General features: G+C 44.5%; 1 protein-coding gene across 4 annotated transcripts in view; it reads right to left on the bottom strand.

Moving 5' to 3' along the window:
- LOC143302358 (uncharacterized) overlaps positions 1-22,519 on the bottom strand; it is a 44,928-nt gene that overhangs the window by 8,457 nt on the left and 13,952 nt on the right. For all 4 annotated transcript variants that reach the window (XM_076617003.1, XM_076617011.1, XM_076578421.1 and 1 more), the window contains exons 3-15: positions 19,330-22,120; positions 18,001-18,258; positions 17,280-17,633; positions 16,103-16,778; positions 14,802-14,953; positions 14,423-14,560; positions 13,762-13,891; positions 12,927-13,070; positions 11,990-12,252; positions 11,399-11,546; positions 6,102-9,041; positions 4,903-5,015; positions 4,035-4,110 (exon numbers count right to left, since the gene is read on the bottom strand). In XM_076617003.1, coding sequence (XP_076473118.1) covers positions 4,035-4,110; positions 4,903-5,015; positions 6,102-9,041; positions 11,399-11,546; positions 11,990-12,252; positions 12,927-13,070; positions 13,762-13,891; positions 14,423-14,560; positions 14,802-14,953; positions 16,103-16,778; positions 17,280-17,633; positions 18,001-18,258; positions 19,330-22,120 — 8,183 coding nt within the window. The remainder of the gene's footprint in view (positions 1-4,034; positions 4,111-4,902; positions 5,016-6,101; positions 9,042-11,398; positions 11,547-11,989; positions 12,253-12,926; positions 13,071-13,761; positions 13,892-14,422; positions 14,561-14,801; positions 14,954-16,102; positions 16,779-17,279; positions 17,634-18,000; positions 18,259-19,329; positions 22,121-22,519) is intronic.

Genomic DNA, 22,519 nt, shown 5'->3' with positions numbered 1-22,519 from the left:
GGAGCATGGTGTGGGATCTGCTGAGGTAATCTACTAGAGTGTTGAGCTTGCCTGGGACATGTTGTGCTGTCAGGTGGATGCTGTGCTCTTGACACCAGAGGAGGACTGTCTCCGCATGCAGGGACAGCTGGTGTGAGTGAGCTCCCCCCGGTTTGTTCAGATAACATGCTACCGTCGTGTTGTCCTGGCATTACATGATCGACCTGTGCGAAACTTGGGGGAGGAAATGCTGGAGGGCGAGGAAGACAGCCTCCAGCTCCAGTTTGTTGATGTGCCACAACTGCTGTTGTGGGTTCCAAGTCCCCGACGCTGTGTGGTTGTCCATGTGGGCACCCCAGCCCATGCTGGAGGCATCTGTGCACAATTCTGCATCCGGTGTTGGGTTCGAGATTGGAACCCTGGCCTTGAGCCATTGCATGTCCATCCAGCGTTGGGTCGACTGTGAGAACCATGTGCCCAGAGGTATACGGGTGTCCCATGCCTGTGAAGACTGGGATCACCTGTCTTGGAAGTGACGCTGAAATGGGCGTTTGTGTAGTCTCCCTAGTGGAACTAGTGCAGCGAGGGACTCCATGAAGCCTAGCAGAGGCAAGTTCCCTGGCAAACGCGGAGGTTGCCTGTGATAGCTGAGACAGGAGACTTTGTAGCCTGTGGAGGCGAGGCATGGCCGGACATATGGTCACTGATACTGAATCGATCGCTATACCCAGGAATTCGAACTGCTGAGAGGGCTCCAGTTCCAATTATTCTGCATTCATGAGAAAGCCCAGCGACTGGCACTGGTTCCTGACAAGGTTCAGGTAGTGCTGGCAGAGGGCCCTGCTCTCCGCAAGTATCAACCAGTCGTCTAGATAGACCCTCAGCCGTATGCCCTTGCTCCTGAGGGCTAGGCATAGTTCCCTGACCACCCTGGTGAAGACCCAGGGGGCTGGCGCAAGGCCAAATGGAAGGGCTCTGAACTGGAAGGACTTGCTGTCCCATGAGAAGCGGAGCCACTTGCGGTCCCTGGAGTGAATCAGGATATGGAAGTATGCGTCTGTGAGGTCTATGGAGACTGCCCAGTCGCCTTGCCTGATGGAGTCCCTGATTGACGCGGGTGTTTCCATGCTGAATGGTTTGTACTGGAGGTACTTGTTCAGAGGGGAAAGGTCTAGGACTGGCCGCCATCCGCCGGAGGCTTTGGAGACGATGAAGATGCGGCCGAAGAAGCCTGGTGACAGAGGAGGAGCTTCCTCTATGGCCTCTTTGTGGAGAAGAGAAAGGATTTCATCCCGCAGGGCTGAGCGGGCTGCGTCGCCCTGTGGGGGTGGGGGGGTGGAAGGGAGGAGGAGGGAGGGTGAGAGGTGCTTTGGAGGAGAGCCAAGGTAGGCGAAACCCCGACCCTATCACCCTATCATCTGGAGGACCCACTCACATGCTGGAAGGGACAGCCACGCTGGCATGTGCCTGGATAGGCTGCCTGTCGGCTGCTGGTGTGAAAGCGGCGGGTGAAAGACTGGGGTGAGTCATTGGGGGTGGGCCGGTCTGGAGTTGGCTGCTGGCCTGTGTGGAGGCTGAACTGCATACTGCTGATGCCTGTACGCCCTGGTTGCCCCCTGGGTTGCACTTTAGCGTTAGAGGGGGAAGGCTGATGTGAACGTGGCCTGAAGGTGGCAACATTGCTGCGCCTGAAGGAATATGGCTGATGCCGCGGAGCGTGCCGCAAGTGTGCTGAAGTGCGGAGAGGGCCGGCGCCAAGAGCAAGGTCCCTACGCAAGTCTACGTGCTGTTTTATGGCCGCCGTGGGAAAGCCCTGACCGAAGAGGGAACCGTCAGTGGGGGTAAGTGCTCTGAGGGAAGCGTGTTCTGGCGGAGAGCGCACGCATGTGGACTGGTCAAGCACAGCATCCCTCCTGGCCAAAATTATATTCATATAGGCCTGTGCTTGTATGCCTGCAGAACACACGAGAAGCTGGCTGATCTGCTGGACGAAAGGTGAGAAAACTGTTAACGTCAAGGCTTGCTGGTTGTTCAGTGGGGGCTTCCATGAGGGCCCCGGCAAGACCCGCAAAGAAGCTTTCCATGGCAGCAGTCGATTCTAAAGAAGATCTGAGAGCTTCCTCCAGATCCATGAAGAATTTGTCATGTACTGTTACTCTGCGATTGTCACGCAAGTTTTGTGGGAGGAGTAGGAGGTCCTCATGAGAAAGAGGAAGTGGTTTTTGAGGAATAGGGCCTGGAGCTAAAAGTGGAGGTTTTGAAGTGGATCGGGGCAGAGATTTCAGGAATTTCCTTGGCCCATTGCAGCTGGAAAATTTGGAACAGAGTCAGAGGGGACACTGCTGATGGGTTGGCCCCTGATGCGTGCCAATGTGTTCTGCAGGGCCTCGACTACCATGGTCAATTGAGTAAGAGCATAGTGAGGAGCATGGGAGGATCTCTGGATGCCCATAATCTCCATACCACCACATGTTAGAGGCGAGCCCGTTGCGTGAATGGTCTGCACTCTATCTAGGAAGCTAGGAGGGCTAGTGCTTCTTGAAAGGAAACCAGCTGATGATCTTCCCCAGGTGGTTCCTCTGTATCAGTGTCCCCCTCAGAAAATGTCTCTCCTATGGCATAGGATGATGGGTCAGGCTGTGTGCTGGACACGTGACCAGACTGCTGGGAGGTGGTCGTGGAGGGTGGAAGCGGATTTGCTGCAGCAGAAGAATGAGCAGTGGTAGAAGGTGTGGCACCAGGAAGCAGAGTGGTGCATAATTGATGCAGTAAGTTGACAATGAGTTGCTGGTTGTTTAGTTGAGCAGCTTGCTGATCAGCCTTTAGTGAGTGGGAAACAGGAGCAACTGGCTGTATGGCAGATGGTGTAATCACTGCATAGCTTGTAGGGGCCGAGCACACACCCGCACTGAAGGCGAAGGGCGATGTCGGTGCAAGGAAAGTAACTGCGGCGGTGACCTGAATGGGCGCCGAAGCAGGAGTTGCCTCCCTTGGATCGGCTGCTCGAGACGAGGGGGAGGACGCACGTGTATGGGCGAGCATGTCCCCTAGTGGTGCACCTTCCTCCCTACACATGGGGAGGGCATCCCTAAGCGCCTCGGTCGCTATAGGATGGCACATTCCATTGTTGATATTGTGGGAGTTGGCAAAGAGATAGAGGAGATTGACTCGGGCACTGCCGACTGGCAGGACCGAGAAAACAGAGCGCGTCGAGTCCGTTCGCGGATGAAAAAGAATATTGTCAATGGCACCACTGACCTGAGTATGGGGTAACAAACCCCTAGAAGTCGGCGGAGGAGACGTCGGAGGCAGTGGGGGCCTGGAGTCCACCGGAGGAAGTGGAGGTGGCGGGTTGGTGTTGTTTAGAGAGCCCAAAGTAGAGGGCCCAGAGTGCCCGCGAATCGATTGCGATCGTGCCTTAATTTTAGCCCGATCGCCCAAACGAGCCACATAATTATGCGACCTGGTTGAAGACATAATTAGACAAACGACAAGGACGCCAAAGAATCGATAGACAGACAGAAAATACGAAAAAACTTAGCTGTATGCAGTGCACAGGAACAGGTGTCGAGATGGCTGCTGGAAAAAGAGGGCGCTAGCCAGCGGGACAAAGGGGAGGTTACCTACTTCTGGGAGGTTATCGGCCGTAGTTGCTTTTGTTTTCTCCGCATAGGCGGATAGTAGTTTGCACAGGACAAGAATGTCAGATGTCAGACTCCTGCCGGAGTCTGCACTAGTTGGGTCATGGTTAAGTATGTGTAATTAAAAGTATGTTTATAATCCAGACACCTTGAACCCCTTCAGAATCTGTTTATGTTCACTGAACCAGACTCCAGTGAAGGAAAAAATAGAACAGATGCAGGATGTCAGTGGGCATCTCATAGGCATTATGGCAACACTTTGTGTATGACATCAACTGGCCTCTTCTAGGCACTGGACAAGTTAAGTAAAATCATTTGAAATTTTCACTGCTGTTTTTCATTCATTTCACTTCATCCTACAGTGTGTCGTACTGGTTGATACCTGTGAAGAAATGACAGGTGAGATAAACTCACCCAAATCGTCGATCTCTTCCTGCAGGAAGGACAGCATGTCATTCTCTTCTTGGTCTGACTTGTTGCCATCCCCTGGCTGCAACACATAGACACATAAAGCAACTTTTATAAAATTGCACAACACAGAAAAAGAATAGTCCAGAAATGGGTTAATAAAATAGATGGAATAATGCTTTGTTGTCAATGACTTTTTAGAGAAGCAGATTTCATGTCCTTCATTCAAATGATGAAGAACTATAATTAGTGTCTGCCTGTGGCTCATGCATTTTTGCTTTTAGGAGCTTGTTCAAACTTGCACACTGAAAGTCATGCAAATAAATTTTCAACATATCAACTGCACATCCCCTGGTCTGATTTTAAAGACAGGTTCAGGTTTTGCAAGTTTCTTCCATTAACCAAACTGTACCACACACTCACACTTCTGTGATTTCAAAGCTTGAACACAGCCATGTGTCAATTTAAAGAAAAATGTGAAGTTCAGTGAGTGGTGGATGTAGGCAGGATAAAGGCTTGAAAAGCCACTTTGCTGTCTGCATTAAATCCTGTACAGAAGCAGGCTGTGAAGGAAAATTGTAGCGCTCATTAAGATTTCAAGTAACTGACATAGTGGAGTAATAAAGATAGATTCCAAGGACACATTTTCAGATTGAATGATAGTTATTGATTATTGTCCAGTTTTCTTTGCAGACAAAAAGTAAAGACTCCAAACCTTACTATATGCTTTCAGGTTTCTAAATTACAAAGTTTCTCAAATGTCAAACATTGTATGTAAAAAGTCTGTCAGAGTTTTTTTTTTTCTCTGAAAATACAGCAGTCTCCAATAATTGTGACAGCTGAATCAACAAACCTGACAAAAATGGTCACTCACAGATTCGTAGAGCAGTGACAGGTGGTGGTTTGATGACAGTTCAGAACCAGAATTGATCATGGGGTCCTCCAGGAGAGCATCCTCAAGGCCTGGTGTCTGCTGCTGCAGCGTGTCTGGTACATGCAACAGAAACACAATAGATTCTTATTGTACAAGTTTATAAAATAATTTTCTCACAAACTGGATGATTCTGTCACATATACGCATTCTTGTTAGTAATACTCTGCAATTTTTTTTTGCATTTGAGTGACTGGTGGCTGCTCATGCAGACTGAATATCTGAAGTAATGAAGTATATTGGTGCTTTCTTCTTCAAATTTGTGTACTCTCACTGATATGTAGGTGTCCTGCATTGACCCAACAGGTGCCGCATTGATATGCAACAACTGCACTGACTTGTTCACTGACCTACGCATGCATGCTGACATTTGAGTCAAGTCATGTTAGTAGGACAAGCTCATCCACTGGTATACATACAACTTTTTTCTGTTACAAGGCTTGAATAATTCTAGAGAAGAGGGTTTGTATCAGAAGAGTGTGTGAGTTCCATTTTAACATCTGTTCACAAAATGTGATATAAACAACAACCAAACTATACATCATTCACTGACTGACCAGTGGAACTAATGGCTCAAATCTGAAAACATTATTAATAGTAAGCATCTTTGGGATTTTTCATTATCAAAAAAAAAAAAAGAAAAAAAAAAAGGCTTCCACTGGATTTATTTATTTATTTATTTTTTTTAGTAAAGACATTAATTTGCATATACATTAACAAATTGGTTGATTGTGACACCACTGGATTTGATAGTATAACAGAATGTGGCATTTCAGCATGTGTCAGGTTAAAATGTCAACTGTAATGTGATTGCTGCATATCCATGTAACATTTCCACCATATTATGATATTGTTTTTAAAACAGTTAAAAATCTATTTGTACTGAATAAACAGAGTCTGATTTGTACAGAAAACTTTTTTTTCAATAATGGAGTAATAAATGGTTTTTTTTGTGTGATAAAAAAAAATTGTATGCATAATCTGAACAAGCATTTTAACTTTTTCTTTTCCATGTGTGTTTTATGTTTGTGTGAGAGGAAGATTTTCAAACTCAGAACAGAGATTACACTGGTATGTAATCCTACACTCATCAAGTCAGTATGGCTCCATTTTCATACCAAGAAAAGCACAGAAACACTCACTCCACTCCTGCTCCTGTCGGTCATAAGTGCTGCTTTTCGGTGTGGATGCCGATGACCCTGACTCATTGCGTGACCTTGGTCTGACATCGTGGTGTCTGGGAGTGGAGGAGGAGGGGGTGTTGGAGAAGGAAGGGGAGGCTGTCAAGGGAGAGACCCCAGGATGAAGTAGAAAGGCATCATCACCATGGTGACTAGCACTGGAGCTGGGCTCTGTCATCCCAGGGGTCTGGGATGTGCTTGAAACATCTTGACTTTGAGCGTTACCCGGTACTCTGGGCATGAAAGAAGCAGGCTTGGTCATGTTGAGACGCAGATGGGGGCGCTGTTTCTTTGACATACTCTTAGACATGGTGGCTGCTGAAGGTATCAGCTGAGCTGGGGGTTGCTTGCTCACAGACATCCCTTCGGGATACATATGGTTCTGTCTGTATTGGTAAGCTTCTTGGAAGGCACAGTTTCCATGGGGCCCTGGGCCGAATATGTCTCCGCTGGTGATTGGTTCTTCATCAGAGTAACCTGTTACTGTGGGTGACAGAACATTTTCCTTCTTTTCTTGACCACCTGCCTGTATGCTGTCAGACATGTTCTGGCACCCGGTCTTAGTATAAGCATTGTCTGGTTCATCTCGTGGATCAGATGCACTGATAATGGTCTGCTGTGAACTGCTAATCTCTGCAGACCTCTGACCTTGGGACAATGACTGTGACAGCCCTGAGAGCTCTTCTGATGAAGTGGTGATCCTGGTGGACCTGAGGGTACTGGAGTCTGATAAAGAAGACTGCAACAGCTCAAACCTGGGTAGCATCATCAGAGGCTGCTGCCTACGGGCCTCCTCTCTCACATCTTCCTCTGTGGCCAAGGATGAAGGGGTGTACAGCTCCAGTCTGGGGCGGTTCTCTGACTGCTGATGGAGTGAGTGGAGGAGCTGGTCATTAGTGTCTGCAGGCATGGTAATCTGGTCCTGGATGTAGTTCCACATGGTGCCTTCACTTGAATCTCCAGAACTGCCCCCTTGAGCAGAGGGTGAAATGGACTCCTGTTCCACTGCTTCTGGAATCATGGACAGTGCACTGGTTAGGTATGTGATACCACGGCAACCTCTCAGCACCTGGAAATCTTCAGGCGACAAGATTGGTAACACCGGATACTGATCAGGGATATCTGAATCATGAGCTGCCTTTCCTAAGGTTCCTTGCTGGTTGTCTGATGCTGCCTGAAGAACAGATGGTGCAGCATTCACCTGGCTTGAGGTTAAGGACATGCCCAGGGCTGTGGTGGTTACAGCCATACTACTGCCACAGGCATGCAGATTGTTTGGCAAAGCTTGCTGACTTTCCTGGTGGGGAATGGTGTTCAGATGCAGAAGGGTCCCTGCATTCTTGTTTGGACTCACCCTGGTCATTTGGGCAGACTGGATGTCAGACTGCTGCAATGCAACCCTTGATCCCTGACTTCCTACAAGATCACCTGCAGCTGTGGCAGGGGCAGGGAGTCCTGATGGCTGACTGGTGGTACCCAGCTCTAGACTTTCCAAAGCTGTGCCATAAGAAGACAGCTGGGTCTGTTCTGTCCGCAGTTCTACATCTCTGGCAGCAGGAAGGTTGCTGCCTTCAGACTGGTTGCCATGCATAGGACCAGGCACGCTCAGCATGGACCTCACATTGACTGGTGCCGCTTCTGGTGTCCTTGGGAAGAAGACTGAAGCCCTTAAGCCCACTTGGTGACCATGGTCATGTGTGGGGAAAGTCATGGGGGCTGAGGTCATGGGTAGGCTGGGTGGAGAGGTATGGGAAGGCAGGTGGAAGATGGGAGAGGGCAGGTCTGGCCATGGAGTGGGCTGAAAAGGCAGCCAGTTCTCTCTAGCATCATGAACTGTACCTCTGCCTTGCATCTTCTGCTGTGGCAACTGTACCTCACAGCTGTCATGGTGGCTTCCTGTCCCTTTCTCCAGTGTCAGTCCTGTGGTCTGCTGACATGTCTGTTGAAACATCTCCTGGGTTGTTTCCTGACCTCTGCCGACTTTTCCCACCCTATGAGCTTCCTCCACTGCTACTGTTGACCTGTCCAGTACCACCTGACCCATTTTTCTTTGAGGACCAAAAGCAGGCCCAGGATTTCTACCATCCTGTCCAGTGATCTCCTCCGTAGAGAATGGAGCAGAAGCGTCAGGCAGGTGACCCTTGGGGTGGCACTGGGGTTGGTTTGGATCCTGCGAGAGCCTGGATTTTGCAGACAGAGAGACTGGCAAAGACTGAGGACCACAGTGGTCCCCATTCTGACACTGAGCTGAAAGACTGGGAGCAGCCAGTCGAGGGATTTCCACCACATGCACCACTGAAGGCTGTGGGGTAACTGGAGATACCCTAGCAATAGGGTTGGGCTTTGATGGCCTGGTGGAATGTTGACTTTGGGTGCCATGGATTCCCATGTCTGAACCTGCTTCTCCCTGCAGATTAAGATCGGATGCTCTTCCCTGATGATACACTTCTTGTTCTGATCTGTCAGACTGATGGAAAGCTTGATCTGGCTGATAAGGCGCCTGTCCGAACAGGTCTAATGAGTTCTGACCATGTGCCAAAGTGGCCTGTGGAGCATCTTGTGACTGCTCGGATGCCTGAGGTGATCCTGGCACAACCCTCTTGGTCAGAGAATCTGCCTGCACTGTCTGTGGGACCACCTGCAAGGATGTGGGTGCCTGGGGTGCAATCTGAAGGCATGAAGGGGCTTCTTGCACAGACTGCAGGGCTGCTGGAAAAGGCTGGGATGGTGCCTGAACAGGCTGGGATGCCTGAACAGGCTGGGATGGTGCCTGAACAGGCTGGGATGGTGCCTGGGGTGGTGCCTGAAGGGCCTGGCTGACAGAGGATGCTGCAAGTTGGGGGGCAGTGCTGGTGGCGACAGTGGCATGCTGAGCGATGGAGAAGAGGGAACTGGCCTGATCTGAAAATACCAACACACAGTCTGCATTCTGGCCACAACATACTTCTAGTTCTAAATAAAAAAAAACAAACAAAAAAACCCAAAAAAAACCCAACTCTGTGTTTGAATATTTTGGAATCGTTGGTGATGATATTGTTTTGATTTCTATTATCATTTATTGTTTATTACTGTTAAAAAAAAAAAAAAAATCCAGCTGCTGTGGGAAAGTTGTTACATTACAGATTGATGGTAGGGAGATCATGGGAGACTGATGATTGGGAGATCATGGGCCCCCATCAGAGGCATATGCCTGTGGGCTTCAGCCTGTGGCCAGCCCTCACTTAGAGTTGAGTGTGCTATAGACTCAAATGGAAGACCGGAGCCTGAAGATGTGCAGCCCCCCCCCCCCCCCCAAAAAAAAAAACAAAGACAAAAAACAACAATGAAAAAAACAACACAAAAACAAATTGTTTATAAGCTTTGGAATATATTGAAACTTTCAGCAGTTTACTTTTCACACAAACAAGGACAAACTACAGTTGTGTGGATTATAAGCGTGAAATACTTTCATAGGAAACTTATTTAATCCTTGTTACAGCTGAGAGCCCGCAAAAAATCAACATTCTCTTACAGCTGAGTGCCTCCACTAAACATATGCTTGCCATTGTTGTTTACATAAATGAGATTCCACATGTTAGGTTGGGCTTTTTTATTTTAAAAAATTAGAATCTCCCCACCATCAAGGAAAAATACAGCATCCTTCAAAATGAAAAGAACATAAAAATCAGCATTTTCATTGTGGCCACTCAAGTTGAGGAAGAAAAAGAAAAAGATGTGTTAGAAGACACTGCAGACCAGAAAAAAAACTTATTTTGAAACACCTTACTGTAATCTTTAAAAAATTTTTGAAGTTGACCCAAATTTCATTATTTTATTTTTGTGTGTGTGTGTGGTTACAAAGCAACACGAGCCAGAGACAAACGTCCTTTTGCAACTTTGTTACATGTAGAATGCAGGAAAAATGACTCAATTTCACAAAAGACAATAATTGTATTTTTGATCAATCAATTTTTATAATTACCTGCAATTGAAAATTGGAAGAGTAAGTTTCTCAGCTGGAAGGAAACTTGTTTAAAACTCACTTGGTACAGCAAGTTTTCTCCCATTCTTTCCCCACAGATGCCCCATTTGTAAGGGTTAGGGAAAAAACACAAAAAATACAAAATACAGAGTTAGAAAATGAAACTTTAAGAACTGGTTACAAAAACGTTGGGCTATTACATAAAAAAAATCTCACCTTATATTTACAGTTTTGCCATGATCATGATGTAGAAAATAGTGCTTATTTTCACCGCAAATTGCCATACCCTCACACTGTTTGACCATGTCCATGGGAACAAAGTTATTGGAACAAATGTCTGCAGATGCACAACATAGCTTCTGATAAGTATTTATACACTTTGGAAAGCTAAAATGTTGCCATTGCTGTTTGTTTGTTCCACAATATTTCGAGACAAACTTGCCTCAGACACCATTTTGCTCACACACTAGCTCACGAAGCAGATGACAGGTCAGTCACTTTGTCAACGTGTGCATGAAACGGACTACACATGGCAGGCTGGCCAGGCATGCCATTCGGCTGCGGTGTGGCTGACAATAGCACTGGACCATGACAAATGGCGCGCTGCTGTGCAGAAAGGTGCCAAGTTGTGCGAGGCCGACAGGACTGCTGCAGCTGTTCAGAAGAGGCAGGCCAGAAAGTCATGGGCAAACAAGCTCCCTGACAATGATATGCCTGTTTTTGTCTGCCCCAACTGTCAGCGAACATTTTGTATGCAGATTGGACTATTCAGCCATCTGCGCATTCACAGATAGACTCATGAGCATCCCCCCCCACCCAACTGCCCCCCCCCCTCCCCTCACCACCACCCTCCCCCCATCCCCCAGCTGGATGACAATGATGGTCATCATTGATCTTGATGGACACATACCACCACCGAGAATAGCATACTCTGCTTGAATAATCACCAAATCAAATGAACAGCATGTGATGGATTTTTAATTTTGGAAAATGCTATTCCTTTCTGTCATCCGAATCTGAGAATGTGTCATGTGGGAATGCTCATCCATTTCAACGTTCGCAAAGAATTTGTGGAGACAGACTCTGTGAACCTGCTTCTCTTCAAGGTTCACACAGAAACAGCAGTTGTACAGAAAACCACAGTATCAGCTCTCTTTTTTTAACAATAGCAGAAAGACAAATGAGATAGGAAGAACAACCTTTTTGTACCCTTTACCCTCTCCCTCATTTTCTCTTTCACACAAAGTGGAACATACGGAATGAGGGAGAGGGATAAACATAACGGCTAAATGCTCACCAAGCAGCTTGAAGCCAGGGTGTGAGAGGATTATTTCTGCCTTGGGTCGGATGGCTTTGTCCTTCACCAGGCAACAAGAGAGGAGGTCACGCACAACTTCTTTCGCATCAGCTGGCAAGTCGTCCAAAGGAGGTGGTTTAGACCAGATCTGAAAGGAGATATATGAAATGGAAAACTACATACAGAGCTACAAAGCATTTTCAGTGATACAGGAGGGAACAAAATAATTTGTCATGGGCATGCTCCAAGGGTCAATCATTGAAGGTTTGATGCAGATGTTTAGTGAAAGCATCATGTTTTAGTTACAGAGTACAACTGGCCACACATAAAATGTCTGGCATTTGGAGTGAGAGAAAATATAATGGAGTATAAGAAAATCATGATCTGAACTGAATGAGAACTCTCTTCAACAGGGCTATTCAGATGTAGAAAAAAAAAGCCCCATGCCCACGTGCATCAGGACACACTTCCGCACACACAGACACACACGTCACAAAGTGTAACATCTTAGACAACATGCACACACTGCATGCACACACAAACATCACTACAATTGAAGCCTACTTGCACAAACAAAACATACAGACTCACAATATAATTCAGAATAGCAGCATCAGGATATCGAGAGATCCAAGGTGGACTCCCACTCAGCATATGAATCAGCACGCAGGCAGATGCCCACAAATCTGAACTGAAGCCATGACCCTCACTGGCTGCTTTCTCTGGGCTCCAATGAGCTGGGGAGCCAGTGGGGAAGCGGTGAGGGGGGGTATGGTCATGTGGAATCTGCTGGGCTGCCCCAAAATCAGCCAACACGATTTCAGTGGTGCTGTCCCTCAGGAGGAGATTGTCCGCTGGAATCAAATAGTTAATATTAATGGGCAGAATTTTTTAGATGTTTTTAAAATTCATTATTCTTGCACATTATGCTAATAAGCAAGAAAGGATAAGAAAGATTGTGTAAGTCTGTACTTGCACTTCTATTAACTATTCAATTCAATTCATGTTGTTTAGAGCCCAGCCTGAATTGAATTGAATAGTTAATAGAAGTGCAAGTACAGACTTACACAATCTTTCTATGGTGGAGCAATAGCTTTCTGGTAGAGTGCAGGTGTGTATGTGTTCAAATATATATTTGGGATGAATAGCAGATATTATGTGATTTACAGGTCACTGATGAATACATGTGTCCATATTTGTGCGTATCACTATTAGTGAACAAAATGCATTTTTCAAGTTTGGTTGCTCTCAGCTTGAAGACTTCTTTTCACAAAACATAATCAGATAATGGTAATATTCCACTGATCATGCTGAAATGAAACTACTGGGGCTCTTTTGGGGTTAAAACAGTTATCAAAAAAGGTAAGTTTTGTGGTTGTTTTTTTGTTTTTTGTAAGGGTAGCAGAAACTTTCAGTCATCATCAGTCTACAGGGCATCAGAAACCTGCATCTGTGAGCATTACATTATATTTATCTGGAACAAGAGTGTATGGGCTGACAATAAGGACAAATGCATTTTCTCTCTTACCTTTTATGTCTTCATGCAGCACACCCATAGACTGAAGGTAGGTTAACACTTGCAACAGCTGACGGAAGTAGTTGAGCGATGTCCAGTGACTAAGTCGCCTTCCCACTAGCCATTGGTCTTTGATCATTGCCGCCAGACTGCCACCTGTTAAAACGAAGCAGTGACACCAGTGGCATTTCTTGTGGTTATTGGTTAAAACATTTCTTTGTGTGTGTCTTAGATGGTTTAAACAGTTTTTTGCTGGTTTTGTTCAATTCTTTGTGTGCTGTTTGGTTTTGTTCAGTTCTCCTTCCCCTTCATTTGTTTTCTTTTTTTGCATTGTCTGCTTTTTGGTTTGATTTTCTTTTTGCTCATGCTTTTTATTTTGACAGAATTATAGTATAAATCTTAACACAAACTGCATAAAACACATAATTTTATATCAATGAAGTTTAGTGCTGCAAAAGATTTTTGGACAAAGTTGTCTCTCTGGAACAATCAAAACTGAACAAGTTTTAAGTAAATTATGTCCAGGACAATATAATATATTAAAAATTTTGCTTTTAAAATGTTGAATTCTCACAATAAACTCTTTGCATTGTTTAGTGTGAGAAAGGCAGACCTTGACTGTGACATTCTAATGAGTAAAAAAAAAAAAAAAAAAAAAAAAAAGGAACAAATACAGTCAGTTAAACTTTCAAAGACCAAAACCAACCAAACAAACAAAATCCAGTCAACAAGCAGCTTCACTGGTCAATCTAAAATAATGGATGGAAAACTGCAACAGTATACATTCAAGTACTTGCCACACACACAGACGCCACAATACAAAAACAGCAGAATGACCCCAGCTCACCATCAATGAATTCGGCAAACATGTAGATTTTCTCTCCATGGCGGATAGCACCATAGAAGCGGACAATGTTGGGGTGTTCCAGTTCACTCCAAATGTCCAGCTCCTGATCCTCATAGTGCAGAATGTGCACCTGACAACACAGCACATGTCAGCTGTCACTACACAACACTGCTGATAATGTATGTATATAAAACTTTTTCTCTTTTGTGAAGTTAGAGAGGGTCACTGCAAGCCAACATGCTTTTGCCAAAAATCTTACTACCATAAACAAATGTGGGGAAAAACAACAAGTGATATGTCTGCCAGATTTGCATACTCAAATGTCAGGCTTCAGCCAGATAGCATTGTGTGTACTCAGGAAACGTTGTGTTCCAGAAAATAAGAGGAAATGCAAATACCAAGAAGAATTTTTCTGTTACATGTGAATGCAAGAATGATTTTTGTTTTGTTTCCATAACACAGCCTTCTGGTTTCTGCTCTTTATGCTCCTAAAAAAAAAAAAAAAAAAAAAAAGTATCCCATTCCTTACATGTGAGTAAATGAAATGTTATCACAAGCAAATAGACAAGAAAATTAATGAATAATCAAATATCGTCAATAAAAATGTTAATCAAAAGTAACTAAACAGAAAGCAAACGGGCAAAAATGTGCAAAAAGCCACCTTCTTGCAGCAGAACTTGAAGTTGGAAGTGCGGTCAATACACAGGTGGCATTTGCCTGTCACACCATTGCCAAGGTGAACCAAGCGTTCCCACTGCTGGTGCTTCTGGTAGCGTGTGTGCAGGATCTTGAGCTGTTTCTGCAAGCCCAGGAAGAAAGATGACACTTATTAACTGGTGAATATTTTACATCTGTTGTGCCATAGACTATTAAAAACTCAAGTCAATGATGTTCACCTGTCTTAAAACAGCAACAAATTAAGTCTCTATAACTCCTAGTCTTGGGCATGGTTTACATCACCCTCAAAGTTGCAACAGAGGCTGAAGGCTCTTGATCAGCAAGCCAGAACAATGGCAGAAAATCTGGCACCATGTACTGACCTTGAAAGCATGAAGAATGACACCCTCCTCTCGATGCTGGTACTGGCATATGCCTTTCGCTTTGCACTCATCCCGTTCTTGGCGCCAATTTCGGGCCACTAGCCGCAGCTGATGACGTGTGCCGTACACCACTTCCCCTATGCCTGGCGTTCCTGCAGTAACACATTTACTTGTTTTTAAGTCTACTTGTCTATTTCAATATTTCATCTATTTATAATTTAATATGTATAAACTGTGTTTGTCTTTTATTCTTTCTTTTACTGTTCTAAGAACTTTTTAAAATTTTAACATGAGTGACTGCTTTTTAATTCAAAAGTGAATAGTAAATTGTCAAAAGTACTGATGTATTCCAAAGCTTAATAATTAAAAAAAAATTGCAACTGGATTAATCTTTACAGTGAAATGCCCCTTATTATCATCATTATCTAGCACAACAGGCTCTTTTCTCTCATTTGTCAGAAAAGCTGACTTTTGGCAAGGCTACTTCTGCATTCTTGGCATTGCAAATGTGTAGGATGATGTCCACAGTTCACCTTTGTTAGTCTGCCAAACCCCACAGTTCAATTTGAGATCACAGATATATGGCTGTGAGTATAACAGTATAAGTAATTTAAAAAAAAAAAAAAAAAAAAGAAACAAAAAGGGATAGATTTCCTTTGAGATCCACATATCTGGGCCATGTTTGGTGCCTCATGATATTGAAGGTGGTATAAGACAGCAGAACATTCTGCACCACTTCTTGTGACCACACTCTACTGATCCATTGTCAACACACACATAAAACAAAAAAACAAAACATGCCCTGCTCTAGGTGTAACCATTAGGAACAGATGATATAAAAATCAGGTGGAAACTGAAAATATTCAAGAATTTTCAGGAACTCACTTAGGAGATGCTTTTATGCTCTTATTGTAATTCATTGTGTTCTTTCCTTAAGGTATGACAGCAGATCTTTTGTTATTTAAACAAGGCCAGGTTTGCTCTCCATCTGCGTCATCAGTCTCACACTTGTGACAGCTTCCCATCTTCCCACAGTGCATGCTTTCTTTTAACTTTGGCTCTTCTGTTACCAGTAAGGAATTTTTGTGCAAGCCCACATTGTTTGAGAAGCAACTTCTGATCCACTGTATGGTTTGTCAACCCATGAAAAAGGTCATCAGTTTTTTATGTGTTTCCATTCTTATAACAAATATGGCTATAACATATAAGTAATAGATTACAAATTGGTGGGCATGTTTGACACTCTCAACACAAACATACACAAATGGAAGTAGAGCCCATTTCCTACTCCCTCTCCTTACCAACTGGATGCATCTCCACAGAGAGATTCTGCTCTCTTCTGATGAGGCAGTCCCGAGTTTCTGGCATGCTGATGGTGCCTCCCATGCCATATGTTTTCTGTGTAGCATAGGGATCATCGTTGATGCCTCTGGAAGCTGGCCCCTGTTGCTGACTTTGCTGTCGGGCAAAGCTATGAATGTAAGTCATGATATCATCTTCATCTTCTGGCGTCTCTGCCCGTCTGGGGAACACGCTTGGCAAAGTGACAGCTGCAGCAGCTTGCTCTTGCCCCTCGCCCTGGGCAGGTGAAGCAGGAGGAGTTGGGGAAGGGTAGGGGGAGGTAGGTTCTTCAGGAATGGTTTTCTGGGGCACCACCTTGTGGCTGGGACGGCGACACAGCTTGCTGCTGGCAGGGGCCTTGGCCATCTTTGCTGCATGACCTACAGCGTGCTCAGCTGAAGTCTGGTGGTCTGGTATCTGTGGTGGCACATCTGGGGAACCTGCAACCTCTCTGGCATAGGGTATCCTGCCTGTGTCAAGGTCACCACTTGGTGGATCCTCTCCAGGGGTTAAGGCGTGTGGCACTTCTTGGGTGTTGTCACCGATGCTCATGGTGGCCTCACTTTCAATCCCCATATCCAGCAGCAGAACTGGGCCCAGGACACCACTCAGGTACTTCCTCACTTTCATCCACATCTGAAAAAGTCATCAGCTGTGTCAGTGGGAAAGCTCACAGACATATCAGCTGAGAAGATGACAATGAACTAAGAATTATACATTCAATTTCACTTAAACTAACATACACATAGAATCCTACTGGACATAATATATATGCACACACTTGCATGTGCAACCCCTCCCCACCAAGTCTTTACACTTTTTCATGTCTGCTTACATGCATACAAAACAACCACATACAACAATCTAATCTTGAATCCTCTCCACCCTAATCTTCTACTCATACACACCTTGGACCTTGTTTCTTCTTCCTAGATTTTTTCTTTCAATTATCTGTAGCAGAAAGAAGTAAAACTGAAGATGAATGAACAAATGTACACAATCAGTATGCACAAGCATACGACATTCACCAAGCAAGCAAATTTATTAACATCCAAAAACATTTCAGGACACACATACACATATGCGCACAACATCCTTTTTCTCCTGATGAATTCCCACCCAACTCCTGTCACTCACCTTCCCCACAGTGGCTGATGCTGCGCTGATGGCAAACACACGTGCCTGCCGCATTTTGCGGCACACATTGCGAGAGGACTCTTCCCTATCATCATCATCGTTGGCCCAGCCACCTTGGCAGTCCAGGATGTGGAAATGCACCAGGTTGAAAAGCTGCAGGCAGACAGAGCAGGCCTCACCGTGAGCTGCTGTGGAAAAATGGGAGAGGAGGGAGTGGAGGATGGCGCAAGTGCAGCAGGCCAGGTCATCAGCTGTTGGGGAGGTCACACTCTGTGTGTCGTGCAGACACAGCCTCATGCACCGATTCAGTTCCCCAGCTCCACTGGACTGCCGCAAGACATCGATGCCTTTCCCCTGTGAAGAACATTCAGTCCATGGAGTTTTAGTCCTCTGCTGTTTATGGCATTATTTTCTGCCATTCAACATGTCAAGAAGCAGGAAAAATAATTGCATATCCTCAAAACATAAATGCATGTACCCTTCGTTTTCAGTAACATACAATTTTGACTGTGACAACTGCACCTGCCTCTTCAGACATTCCTAAAGTAGAAATATTCCTTCTATTGTTGTAACATTCACCAAAGCATTCAGGCCAAACTCATGAAACAGCACTTTCTATTCTTTGTTCTGACCAGCACTCTAAAAAGAAGACAACAGACTTATGCACTTTAAAACAATAAAAATCTACTGATATCATCAAAAGCTTATCCCAGAGCCTCACCGCTTGCCCCAGGCAGTGACACAGCTGTTCATTGGAGATGTTTCCATGCTGTTTCTTGCGATGACGCTTGTAGTTTCGCTGTGGTACCACCTTCTGCCCATTGGGGTCAGTTGTGAAGGGCAGAGAATCTGGGACATTTCTCTTGGGAGGTCTTTTGTCATCTCCGTCTCCATCACTCCCACCACCACCACCTCTGTTGCCATTCCTGTTGGTCTTGGGTCGTGCTCCCCCCCACCCCTGTGTCCCACTACCTCCTCCCTGGAAAGCATCAAGCATCAATGATAGTTCCTAAATCAACTTGTGCCACTTTGTGGTCAAGAAAGAAAGCATGAATAAAAAAAACAAACAAACAAAAAAACAAACAAACCAACAACAAAAAACCCCAACAAAACAGCAACAACATGTCAATATGTACTGTAAACAAGCAAGTATAAAAACATGCAGTTTAGAAATAATGAAGTAGACTTTTAAAAAAGAAAAAAAAGATTTAACACGTGACTGGACAGATATAATGAAATATTTCTTAAGTATGGCTGTGATTACTTTGGGAATAATTTCAACTCAGATTTTCTTCATCTTGAGTAGATGTGAAGAGTATGTGTACTTGCATCTGAAAAAAAGGAAATGTCATTACAAAAACTGCTGACATAGAGTAAATCCTTCACAAAGACATCTGTTGTTAGTTTCCCAGGTATTATCTTTTTCATCTGTGCTGTTATCTCATTCTACCCCTACAAAAACAACAACAAAAGAAAAAAAAAAAGAAAGAAAAATAACAAAAAAACTTGTTCTACCACACAGCTACATGCCTGCTACAAGTCCCCTTGACAAGCATGACAAGCAGTAAAAAAAACAACAACCCAGGGTGGTTCACTAAAACCACAAAATCAATGGAGAATTGTTGATTTATTTGGACAAACAAACCTGCTTTTCATGCTTCTGGAATCTGTTAATGGTTCAGCTTAAAACACAAACTGTACCAACGAAAAACAATGACATTAGAAAAGTGTGCTAGTATGAGAATACTCGTACCTGGTCCACAGGGGAAGTAATCATGGTACGAGTTAACTCTACCTGTACCAGAATGAGTTAAAATGGACTGTAGTATTTAGTGGAGTAACAGACAAGTGAATTATTAGACAAACAAACGGACAAGGGAATAAACATTATCAATGGATAAATGAATATCAAATGAAAATAAGTCATTGTTAAAAAGCTTGAAAGCACCAAACAACTGTTTCATTATCTAAGTAAGTAGTCATACAAATAAATGAATAATATAACCTCATCAGTTAGCGAATGAAATAGGTTATCCAGAACATCACTTACAGAACCAGCGGAATTTGTGGAGCCACCACTGCCTTGTCCCTGAGAGGTTCCCTGAGGGCTGTCACCTGCACTCAACACCCTGAACACCTCTCCATGTACGTCCACCCATTCCCATTCTGTGGGCAGCTGGTGGTCCATGGCCTTCTGAAAAGGTTGAGGCCTGATGGTTTTGCTTGGATCAGATCGATGGTCCTTGGCCTTCCCTAAAGGTTGAGGCCTGATTGTTTTGTGTGGATCAGATCGATGCTGCATGGTCTTCCCTAAAGGTTGAGATTTTAGTGCTTTGCTTGCATGTGATTGATTGTCCAGGTCTTTCCCAAAAGGCTGAGGCCTGAGGGCATCAGATTGATGATCCATGGCTTTCCCTAAAGTTTGAGACCTGAGAGCTTTAGCTGGGTCACATTGATGGTCCATGGCTTTCCCTATAGGTTGAGGCCTGAGTGCCTTGCATGGGTCAGATTGATGGTCCATGGCTTCCCCTAAAGGCTGAGGCCTGAAGGCTTTGTATGGGTCAAATGGATGTGATTTTCTCCCAGCTTTCGGTGGACATGCTGTCATGGTGGAGCGGATGTTTATGGACTTGTTGTCAACATTCTTTAATATGCAACATTCTGCTTTTGTGCGTGTTCCATGTTGGAGAATGTGTTGTGTGAATGGCATGATTCCATGTATGTCAGACTTGATGGTTGACTGGACCCTCTTCTTTCCTTTTGCGTGTGTCTGTCGTTTGTTCTTGTTCTTTTCTGTTGCTTTTTGGCCTTTCCTCTTCTTGGGAGCCAGACTTCCTCTCCCCTTCTGTTGATTTTTACCCCTCATCTGCTGCTGTGATTGACCCTTTGTCTTCTTTGTCTTTGTTCTGTTTTCTGTCTTAAGTGTTGGCCGTTTAGTTCTCTCAGGTTTTGAACTCCCAGTTACAGGCTTCAGTGGCGAGGGAGATGTTCTAGTGTTCTGGTTACAGCTGGTAGACTTGTCCAGTTTGGGTGACACTACTGGATCTGTAGCTGGAGACGGCTTTTCAAGTGTGGATTGTTTTTTCTGAACTTTCTCCAGCTCCTCATAATCAGACTTCTCTTTGAGCTCAAAGTCAGCATCAGTAGCTGTGGCCCATGATGTTTTTGACACTTCCTCATCCTTAGCTGTGGCTTTTTTGTGGACTTCAGCATCTGTGGTCATGTCTGTGTCTTTATCCTCATCTGTCTCAAAGTCAACCTCTTTCTGCTTTTCTTTCTGGGCATCTATGTCTTTCTCTTCTTCCATCTGGTGTTCAGTGTCTTTCTGTTTCTCTGTCTCTGAGATGATCACCTGCTCCTTTCTCAGGGAATCTAGGGAGTCATATCTTGCCTGGCTGACAAGTTTCTGGATGAGGGACAGAAAGATCTTCAGGCCTCTTTCTCGTCCACATACATGACTGAGGTCTCTTGTTAGGGACAGTTCACAGGGATGATCCAAGGTTGAGAAGTAAAAGGAGTTTTCCTCTGGGGACCTGCACTGCTCCAAATCCCCTGTCAGCTCACCCAAATAACATGGACTGTCAACCTCACTTTCCAAGGCAATACCTTTGCCGTAGCTTCCTTCTTTCAGACTGTCCCAGACCAGACTGTCATGCTCCTTTGTCCTCTGGTTCAAGTTCAGCAGACTTTTAAACTCTTTGGAGCAAGTAATGTTTTCCTGAAGATTCACTGGCTGTTGTTCTCGAAAGCAGCTGTAGATCTGTGTCAAAGTCGTGTTGGTCAGTTTGTTTTGCTGGCTCAGAATGTGGACCATCTCCAAAGCATTCCCTTTGTCCATTGGCTGTTCTGTTCCACAGAGCCTCTCCTTCATACTCTTGTTCTCCTCCATAGTCTCCTTCTCTTCTACCCATCCATCTCTTCTGCAGCTCTCTGTCTCCTCCATTCTGACAGCTGATAGTTTGTTAAGAAGATTGGTGATATCTTTAATTTTGTCTTGGATATCTGGATGAGCTAATTCTGCTGCCTGAGACATAATCTTGTTTGTGTTGTTCCAGAACTTGACAAAATTTTCCAGCAGTATGTTGTCCCTGTCAGCCACTGCAGAATTCTTGATCTGAGTCTTGAGCTGTTCTGATATTGGCAAAGTGTCTAACTCTTCTATTAGTTTATTGTCCAGGTCACATTTGTGTCTGCTTTTGTCTGTGTCCTGCTGGCTGGCTGAGAAAATTGTGTCTTTGCCCACGATTGTGCCACATTCATTTGTCCCTGGTAGATCCATGTTCTCCATCATACTGATCTTTGTTCTGTCTGGGCCTTCAAATTCTCTAGCATTGAGCTTCTTTTCCTGTGAAGTTTCAGTCTTTGTGAGCTGATCAAAATCTGAAATTTTGCAAACTACTGTATCTACAGCAGTTTCTCCTTGATTTGCTACAACTGGTGGCCAGGACTTCTCTTCTTCAGTAGCATTCTGTTCTTCCTCACAGCCCTTTGAAGATATACATGCTTGGTAAATATTGTCCAACTTTTCATTGGATGTGCCGTCAGTGAGTGGAACAAAAAGGGAAAGCATGCATTTTCTCTCAATCATGTTTTCTGGGCAAGGTGCCTCTCTCTCATTCCCATTGTCAGGCCCAGCCACCTCTTTGTCAGTCAAACTGTCAACACATGCAATCTCTCTGTCAACCATGTTTTCAGGGCAAGATCTCTGTCTGTCTGTCCTGTTTCCAGAGAAAGGTATCTCCTCTGCTGCATTTTCAGGGTAAGACTTGAGGGCATCTGTCTTTTCTTGGTAGGGGGCTCCAACCACAAGTTTTCGGGAAGTCTGGTTGCGATTTTCATGCCTGCAACATTAAAAATTTTTTTTTTTTACAATCTGTGTGTGTGTGTGTGTCTCTCTCTCTCTCTCTATATATATATATACATACATGTACATAAAATCAATTCATGAACTTGTTTCTATCACCCTAATTTAAGCAAACAAGAGGAAAAAAACAAAGAACCATTCTACAAAGAAAAAACAATCTGAGCACATGTGCCAGAATTTATATTTCCACACCTATAAAAACAATCTAAAGCACAGAGAAGAGTTTTGTTACGATAAAAATGAATTTCCTATATCTAATCATATCAGGTATGCAGCCCTGAAATGGCTCCTTTGTGGTCGCCTGGGCTAGAATAAATAACAAATGATACGGTCTTATTATTTCTATAGAATTGAAAAAGAATTGTTTCATAAAATT

Source organism: Babylonia areolata, chromosome 2, assembly GCF_041734735.1.
Source record: "Babylonia areolata isolate BAREFJ2019XMU chromosome 2, ASM4173473v1, whole genome shotgun sequence".
Classification (NCBI taxonomy): Eukaryota; Metazoa; Mollusca; class Gastropoda; order Neogastropoda; family Buccinidae; genus Babylonia; species Babylonia areolata.
Note: the sequence above shows the minus strand (reverse complement) of the source record. Positions and strands in the feature narration are given on the sequence as shown.